This window comes from Apis dorsata, unplaced genomic scaffold (assembly GCF_000469605.1).
Source record: "Apis dorsata unplaced genomic scaffold, Apis dorsata 1.3 scaffold_303, whole genome shotgun sequence".
NCBI lineage: Eukaryota > Metazoa > Arthropoda > Insecta > Hymenoptera > Apidae > Apis > Apis dorsata.
This window is the reverse complement of record NW_006263576.1, coordinates 625,695-635,463: the sequence shown is the minus strand read 5'-3', so window position 1 is coordinate 635,463 and position 9,769 is coordinate 625,695. Positions and strand designations below refer to the sequence as shown.

The following is a 9,769-nucleotide window of genomic DNA, read 5'->3' as shown; positions in this document are numbered from 1 at the left end:
TTAATTTTAAATTTTTATAATGTTTCAATTTTTTTTATTGAAAAGTGAAATAATAATTTGCTTATTTGATAATTTTGAAAAATTCTACAAAGCAAAATGTAAAAATTATTAATATAATAGAAAATTTATATAAATATATATATATAATAACATATATATATATATTTATACAGCATATAATTATGCTTCGAATTATAAAATATTTTTTTAATTATACTTTTTTAATTATTCATCTTTAATATTTTATAACATATAGAATTTGGAATCTCATATTTGGATTTTCATAATACAAACAGACAATTAAATTCAATTATTTATCAATCTATTTATTAATAGATTTAATTTACCAATGTTCTCCATCATCGCTTAGAAAAGTGTTACATGCTATCTCTAACTTTTGACGAGTCATTATACTCGTGTGTATCATCGTGATGTGTGTATCAACATGACGATATTTGTATCGATTAATCAACAGGAAAAGATGATTTTAGATGAATCTATAACATTTATTGCATCTCACATTTATTTCTATATTATCCCGGCAACGGTGATACTAGAATATATGGTATAGTTCGACAAATATCACGAATTTAACGAATTATGCAACTTTTACTTCAATAAAAATATCGAAAAATTCGAAACGGTATAAATTATTAAAATTATTAAAAAATAATCATTTAAAATTTTCTGAAAACCCTACTTTATAGAAGAAGCGCAATGATCGACAATATAAAGCAACCATGTGAATCTTTCATATTACTATCATCTATTATACATGCTCTTCGATGGATAAATAATATAATAAGAGAATTGGAAATTTTACATATTCCCTTTAAAAACGTTTCTTACAATGAAAAACGAGTTTTTTTATTTATACAATATTCCCAGTTGTCCCAGAGAAGAAAATTACAAATCCATTTTTTTTTTGTTTCAATCCAACATTCCAGTGATTTGATCTAGGAAAATCGTATTTTGACTAAACTGAAGTTATTCCATCAGCATGAGAACTTGTAGGCTTTCGGAAATTCGCCGTAATATTCGAATGATCGGTAGAATGGTACGGAAAAGAAGGAATCGTGAAGCAGCGGGTTGCGAATGTCGCTGATACTTTTAATTAATTAAAATAAACATATATTAATTAACCCTTGTGATATGATGGCTATATCAACGATTAATTAGATAACAAGAATCGAATATTCAAATTATAAATTATTTTTGATTCAAATTAACAAAAAATTAAATTTGATTTTGACTTAAATATCATACACTTGAGGGTTAAGAAAATGAAAGGGAAAGAGAAAAAAAAATATTAAAAATAAAGATATTCTTAAAAAGTATCAGCGACTCGTGGGCATTTTTGTTTTCTCTCTTTCTCTCTCTATCTCTATCTATCTATCTATTCTGCTCTATCTATCTATCTATCCCTCTTTATTCACAAACCGAGTTTCTTGGTGGCATGCGTTAGTGCTCTGGCTAGCCTGTAGAGTTTTTTTCAAAGGTGAAGAAACCTTTCGCGGAATGGCCTGTTAGAGAGGAACGGTTTCTTTCACTCGAGGCATGAGTGAAAAGTAAAAACAACAACAACAACAATAACAAAAAAAAAAGAAAAAATGGAGAAACCCCACACCGTCGAATCGAGACACGATTTCTGGCTTGATTACATAAAATAATATTATATTTTGGCACTTGAAATTAGAACGCAGCAGTAGAAGGGGGTGCAGGCGTAGGTACATGCGGTTGCTCTTATTAGGGAATTTTTATTAAGTAGAAATTGCACGTATATACATTATATAATTGCGAGAAACACAACGCTTAACCTTTTTTGCGTCGAATGGGCCAAACGCGGAGAAGGCGTATACGTGAAAAAAGTCACGTGATCGTGGAACCACCAATCGTGTGGAATTTGAATATATATTTCATATCCGCTTATTCGTGTGTTCGCATGACTTAATAAGACGTAGAAGAAGTAACCAAGCATGGGTTTATATTTCCTTTGTATTCATTGGTAAATTTAGAAGAAGTTACTCGAGTTCGGGTATCTCTTTTCTTTTTTTTTTTTGTTGTTAACGTAGATATAATGTATCATGGTGTAAGAATACATACATAAGTACGTATCGTCAATAATTATATTTCTATATAAGATTTTATTTTTTATTCGCGTATTCATACTGATAATTCGAATATACTAGTAATTCAATTTCATTTTATTATATTTCGAATAATTTTACAACAATAATTTTACAATTTGATAATTATACGATAATTATATAATTATAACAGCCTTCCCGCCGTTTCCCGTGGGACGCTTATTATTCATTATCCTTACTTTGTTATTCAGGCACATAGATAGTGAGAGTTTAGAATTTCAATCACATCGAAAAAATCTATCTATCTTCCTTTTTCTCTCTCTTTCTCTCTCTTTTTTATCTCCTTATTTCTCTTTAACAATTACATACATATGTATAAATGTATATTATTATATGTAATATATGTATACAGAGTATTCAATTACTGAATGTTGAAAAATTTAAAGGTTGATTTTTTGAGCCAAAATAAGACGAAAATCAAGAAAACGAAGAAATTGCATTTGAGGCTTTGCTCTTTTAATTATTGATCAATAGAAATGATTTCATGCCGATATATCTTTTTGCTGAAATAAATATATGATAAATATATGATAACTTAAGCAGAAGAGAACATAGTAATCCTTATAATCAATGAACCTTTGATTTTTTAATTATTTAACTCGTACAAGTCTTAAAAATATAATTGTAGAAATAAATATTATTATTTTTTTATATAATTATATTCCAATAATATTAAAAATATTGAAAATTACAAAGATTATTGTGCCTTCAATAGTCGAATTGTCAAAATTTCCTTGCGTCTAATGATATTTTCGATAATTTTTATTTGTCAATAATTGAATAACAAATGAGTCAAGAAAAAAATTTTATTCAATTCATGAATAAAATTCATTCATTCGTTTTATTTTAGCTTAAAGAATGTTCAACTTTTTTAAATATTCTAATATCTGTAATTGAATATTAAATATATGTATGTACAGTTTCATGTGACAGGCGAAAACTTATCGCAGCCATTCCAAGAATATTTTTCCAACCAAAATTACAAGAGAAAGATTAGTAAAAAGTCACAAATCTCCATTACAATCATCGTTAACACATTACATATGTATATGCATATATTTTACTATTTTTTTCTTCTTTTCTTTCTCTCCATATAAATATATATACTTGTATATACGTACATATATATGTATGTCACGTATGTGTGTGTGCGCGCGCATCGTGCGTATTTTTTGCACATGTATACATACATATAAATACGTATATATGTGCGTGATATGTGAATATTTATTCACACAAACATGCATCACTGAGCGAAAGGAAAGCGTATAAGAGACAACATACACGCATAGAATGACACTAGCCCATGTCCCAAGAAACACTCTTATTTCGTAAATTTCGTAAATCAAATATAACAATAATTGATTTACAAAAATGTTGTATTATAACGCGATTACGCTCACAGATTTCGTTGCCGCAGACGCATGCTTCTTTTCTTGAAAAAAATTAGTTGTTCGAGATTGATCGTCTATTGGCCTGTACGATTACTTACAGTATTCATTCATTTAAATTGGTGATTCTCAATAATATTTATGAGTATAAATATGAATATAATAAAATTATTTAAATTAATTTGAAATTGAAAAAAATATTTTTTCTTTGTACTTTATTTATAATACCAATTAACCATAATTTTTTAAATAATTTTAATATCCATTGTTTATAATGTATATTTATATTATATTTATAATGTATAATTATAATATATAATTGAACAATTAATCATTGTTTTGTAAAATTTTGTAAAGTGAAAATTTTCAATTATCTCATGGAATATTTTATCACATTTACGATCAATAGTACTAAGATTTTATTATTATATATTAGAATAGCTAAATTAAAATTTATTCTTAGATTTTTAATAAAATTATTACTAAAGTTTTAATCAAAATATGTGAAATTTCTTATTTAAAAAAGTAAAATAGAATCAAATATATGTTTATTGAATAGAAGAAGCATTTCTTTTATTAAAATTTTGTAAATTTTTCTTTAAATTATTTATATATAGTATGTCAATTAGTTGAAAATTGTTATTTTATATCATCGATACGAATATTTTTTTTTGTACTACGTGTATAATAGGAATATTTTCATTATTTTAATTCAAATAAATGAAAATTTTAAGCCATGATTAAAATAGTTCATTCATTAAATTTCTATTATTATTAATTCAATATATAGATACAATTATATATTTTACATCATTAATCAAAATTAATTTTATTAGTAAAAGAATTATATAATTGAAATTTCACTTCATAATATTAACAATAATCATATATTACATCAAATTATTTTAGAAATAATATTATTTCATTTTTGACTAAAGAAGTCTTTATTTGTCAAACGTAGTATACACTTTATACGAATTAATTATATAAATTTATGTAAAAGGCCGATCGACGATTTTTTTCTAAAAAGAACAAAAAAAAAAAGAAAAAAAATTGCAGAATTATAAGTCGTACATTTGCTTCAAAATGATCATTCAGGTTGTAAGTTTATCGTATTCAAAGTGGACATATACGTCGAGAGCATCCTACAATCGAGAAGAGGAAGAAAGAGAATCGCATCAATGTTGCGATATGGCATAGTCGAAACGATACCTACTGAATTATGCCTACATTTGTTTTCGCCGTTTCGTACATTTCTAAAGGTTGTATTCGATTGTGCGAAGCGCTAATATGGACGAGTGATATACTCTTATCTAGACGCTAACATCGCTCGCTAACTGCTCTTTTAATCAGAAATACAGGATGGTGCATTTTCATTTTATCGTGCGGCAACGATACAGTCAGCATTTGAAACGCATCTTTCGTTCGTCACCAATAGGCAATATGCTATATATATATATATATACATATATATATATATATATACTTTCAATGATCAAAGTCATACATGATGACACTATAACCTTTTTCGAACAGGAATATCTTCTCTTGAACAATTCTTTGGGAAAATTTCGTTCGGGTAAAAAAAAAAAAAAACAAACCGGTTCTGTGCGATCAATATTTCGTGCTACAGGGGTTTGTTGTATTTTCGTATTTTCAAAAAAGAAAAAAAAAAGGAAATTATTTAAATTAGATGAAAAAAACGTTTTCTCGAAATCTTTCTCGATCCGTTCGTCGACGTTCATACGTATCCAACGAGAAGATAGAAGCGATTCTTCATTAATAAAAAAGCCAGACAAACGAAAATATGTTTAATTGTCTAGAGAAACGTATTCTGTGTTTGTATCGCAAGAATTCGCGATTCAAAATTCAATACCAAATTGAATACATTACGACTTACCTGCCAATGGACTAGGTAGACGTGTCGGCACGTGTAGTTATCGTTATAGGCCTAGGTGTAGGAGTGTAGGACCTAGGTGTAGGTAGCCTACCTACCCCGCCCTTTATTTGGAACGTGTTCGTTTCCATATTTACATATTAACTATTTGGGCCGTGGCACCCATAGCGGTACAGCACTGTTAATCGTGTCTCTATGAGTGGCCGCTGAGCCCGGTAGCTGAGCCAAAACTTACTTCCGTTCATAAGTGCAAATTTCCTCCCCCTCGCCAGCTCAGAAAAAAAGAATACCAACAAAACAAAGAAAAGCAACTAAAACAAATTAGCTAAGGTTACTAGCATCTGTAACAACAACGCGTTAGCGAATCACATTTCGACATTGGACGAGATGACGAAACTACTGGTGACTGAAATCTGTAAATGTGAAAAGAAAAACGAAAAAAAAAACAACAAAAGAAAAACAAAAAAAAAACAGAAACAAAAATAAAGTATACAATTGTCACCCTTATCACACAAGTGTATTGATGCGAGTGTTGTGTTCTGTTCTATCACGTGGTGTAGGCCATATTCGCCAGTTGTATCCCCGAGATAATTGACCTGATCGGGACGCGAAACAAGTATGGCGGCACTTTGAAGAACGAGCGAGGTCGCAGGTGAGAGACACAGCCAACCAACTAGCTTTCCCGAGTTGAGTCACCTTTCGCAGTCCTAATTACTGTCAAACTGTTCACCATTACCCCCTCTTGTATATGATGTACGTCTAATTGTTCCTGTCTTCCTCTATCCCTCATGTCTCCAGCACGTCATTAAATGAACTTATAACTTTTTTTTCCTTTTTTTTTTTTTTTTTTATTTTTTTCTCCTTTTGCATTTCTAATTACTGTCAAACTGTTTACCATTACCCCCTCTTGTATATGATGTACGTCTAATTGTTCCTGTCTTCCTCTATCCCTCATTGTTCCAGCCCGTCCTTAAATGAACTTATAACTTTTTTTTCCTTTTTTTTTTTTTTTTTTTTGGGTCCGTATGCACATCTGGACATCTGAATAATATATACACACAAGATTTGCCTCGTGTATCAGATCCTACACACACTCCCTTGATATGTTTCTACTGTCACAGAATAGAATATTTATATATTTTCCACCGATGAGCCTGAAAAGAATTTCCTTGGATTGCCCGTATTATTACACGTCTTATTACACCTACTATATTTGTAAAAAAGAACATATACTGTACACACGTACACGTACGCGCGGGCACGCGCACACGTGTATATGTATATACACACACATATATATGCATTTATTATATGAATTATAAATATAGCGAATAAATGAGAAATTGTATAATAAATGTATATGCATAGTATATATAATATATATATTAAATATTATATATATTATATATACACTTTTAGAGACAATGTTAGATACGCAGAATTCGCAGTTCAGTATTTGCTCTTCGAATTAGTTGTCAATCAACGTTAACGCAACCATGCTTCCACAATCTTGAATAACAGTTTCCCTAAACCTTTGTCCACCGACACTTTCAGTCAATCAGCTAGTCCAATTACCATCTCAGATTCACTATACCCAGTAACTGGTGTTAGCTTGTTTGTTTACTTGACCGCACTTGGGACAAATACGGCTTTGATTTCCTTCAAATTTTGACGAATAACGAGGAATGATGAAGTAAAATTGCATTTTATCTAAAAATATTCATTACTGGTTATTTTATTTGAATTTTGTCCTCAAAGAAAAATATTTCGTTGGAGTATTAATCGTTTGAAAATACATATTTTAATTTATTAATTTGATTCCTCGTTTTTCGAATTGCATTTAACCAGAATAATAATTTTCGAATTGTAGTTATGTAACAGATAGAAAATCAAAAATAAATAAAATAAATGTAGACGAATATCCTTGATTTCATAATTTAAAATTGTTATTATATTTTATCGTAAAATAGAAATTTATAAATTTTCGTTTTGTTAAATGCAAATCTGTCACTCGTGCAATCATATTTACGCGAATGTGATATAGAAAAGGAAAGCAGTAAATGTTGGAGCTGTATTTCTCTCTGAGTGCAAAGGGTCAACGCCCAGCATGTACCCTGCATTTCCAACTTAAATTTAGATCATATATATGTATATGATCTAATGCAATATTTAAGTGTAATAACCTTGGTGTTTTAGATAGCATTAATCATTGTTTTTACGTGTAAATCTTGGAGAAAGGACAGTGGTAAAGTGAAATTTCGCCTTGGATTATAAGTTCGCAGGATGAATCATGTAAATTATTACAAATTAATTTCTCTAAAACTATGAAAACATATGACTGCAGTATATATTACTATTTCTATATAAATTTCTATATAAATGTTTAATTCATGATTTAATAATAATGATTTAATAAGTCGTTACATGCATGTAACGATTCATTGTAAAAAAAAAATGTAAAAATTTCAAAGAATACATTATTAATAATAATTTTCACAAATTATTTATTATTTTTAATTTGTAATTGAATAATATAATTTTCCCCTTCTCTATTTATTTACATTAGAAAGTGATTATTTAAAAAAGTTAAAATACTAGATATATTAATTTTATAATCATTTGTGTAAAGATTTTAAAATTGCATAATATTTTTTTAATACTACTTTTTTTTTTAAATTTTACAGAATAAGAATATATAATTTTGATAATTTTTATTAATTCGTAATTTAGTATAGAAACTTCCTTTTGTTCTTCGGATATAACAGCATTAATCAATTCAAAAGAAAAATTATGTTTTTGATAGTTTTCGAGACTATTTTCGGATAACAATTTATATGATTCGTCCTGTATACGCTTTATATACGTATATCATCGATACACATATAAAGCTATATATATACGCATATATGTACTTGTATATTGCTAATTATGTGTCACGCACTATTCAGAACGAAATGGAATTTTGTCAATGGGCCAATAATCAAATCTTTTAGATTAGGGAAAATTTGTATAGTCCTACATATATATATATATATGTACATTCTTCTTGAATTAAAAATTTCATTTATAATTTATATCAGCGTGATTTATGCTTTTTATTATAAGATGACAATAAACTCGACATCATCGGTATTAGTTCCTTCAATTATATGAATGTTAAATTACTTATATACACGATTATGCATACAAGTGTGCAGAGTGAGCTATCAACAAATGATAAATAATGCCTTTAATAAAATACATAAATATAGATTATGTTTTCGATATTTTTTTTTTCAGAGTTACCAAGGTTATCAATCTCTTCCTAAATGAATCTATATGTTTATTCCTTGCATGTCGTAGTTAATAAAATTTCCAAAGTATNTATATATATATATATATATATATATATTTATATATATTTATATTTATATATACATATGAATAATGATTTGATACAATTGCAAAATATTTCGATCAATGTCCTTTGGCACCAATGCATTTCTTTTTAGAAACGACCCATTAAAATTACAATTTTTTATAATTATTTTTTTACTGCTCGTGTTTTTCGGAATAATTTAAGTTTTCTTTTTTTTTATTTTCATACATTAAATCAACATTTTTTTTCTTTTTTTCAAAAAAGAATCGTTCGACCGGTGTCACATCTCGAGGATTAAAGATTTTCGTCGAGAGAAACGTATCGAGAAAAAAAAAACTTGTAGATTTATTTAGAAACAATGATAACGTGGATAACTTTGAAAATAACGATCCCCGAATTAATTAAAAGAAAAAAAAATAATATTAAAGTGAATAAGAATCTTTTTTTCTTTACTTTCAACTCTCGAGAAAGATATTTCGGTCTTTTATCCTCTAACTTAACTCACTCTGTATAATTCATAGTCATTTTTTTTTCTTTTTTTTCGATCTCATATACGTACACAGAGACAATTATTTACGATGATATTGTTGATCGTTGCACGTACTTACTCGATACACCGAGCAGCGTCCTAGTGACAAATATATTAGTTAAGGTGTCACTCGTCGAATGTATTCACTATATGTTCATTTTTCTCTATATTTCACATGTGATATTATCATTAACTTTAACTGCTCCTCGAGAGATATTTCGTTTACATATAGCTTACCGACAGGCATGAATTTGCGGCGATTTTTTCAAGATGCATCATGAATCGCGAGAAAAATTCGAGAAGCGAAATCCTAACCTTAACACGAGACTGTATCATACTCATGTAAAATATTATAAATTTTTATATCGTCTTATATCGATTGATATTATAAATATTACAAAAAATACTATGAGTAAACGTTCGAATTTCTCGAATGTACGATAACAT

General features: G+C 28.1%; 1 protein-coding gene across 42 annotated transcripts in view; it reads left to right on the top strand.

Annotated features, from left to right (window-relative positions):
- Positions 1–9,769, top strand: part of LOC102676424 (calcium-activated potassium channel slowpoke) — a 120,748-nt gene that overhangs the window by 54,023 nt on the left and 56,956 nt on the right. For 5 of the 42 annotated variants that reach the window (XM_031511277.1, XM_031511295.1, XM_031511318.1 and 2 more), the window contains exon 6: positions 5,996–6,087. The exons of the other annotated variants lie outside the window; for them this stretch is intronic. In XM_031511277.1, the coding sequence (XP_031367137.1) occupies positions 5,996–6,087 (92 nt within the window). The remainder of the gene's footprint in view (positions 1–5,995; positions 6,088–9,769) is intronic. 42 annotated transcript variants of the gene reach the window in all.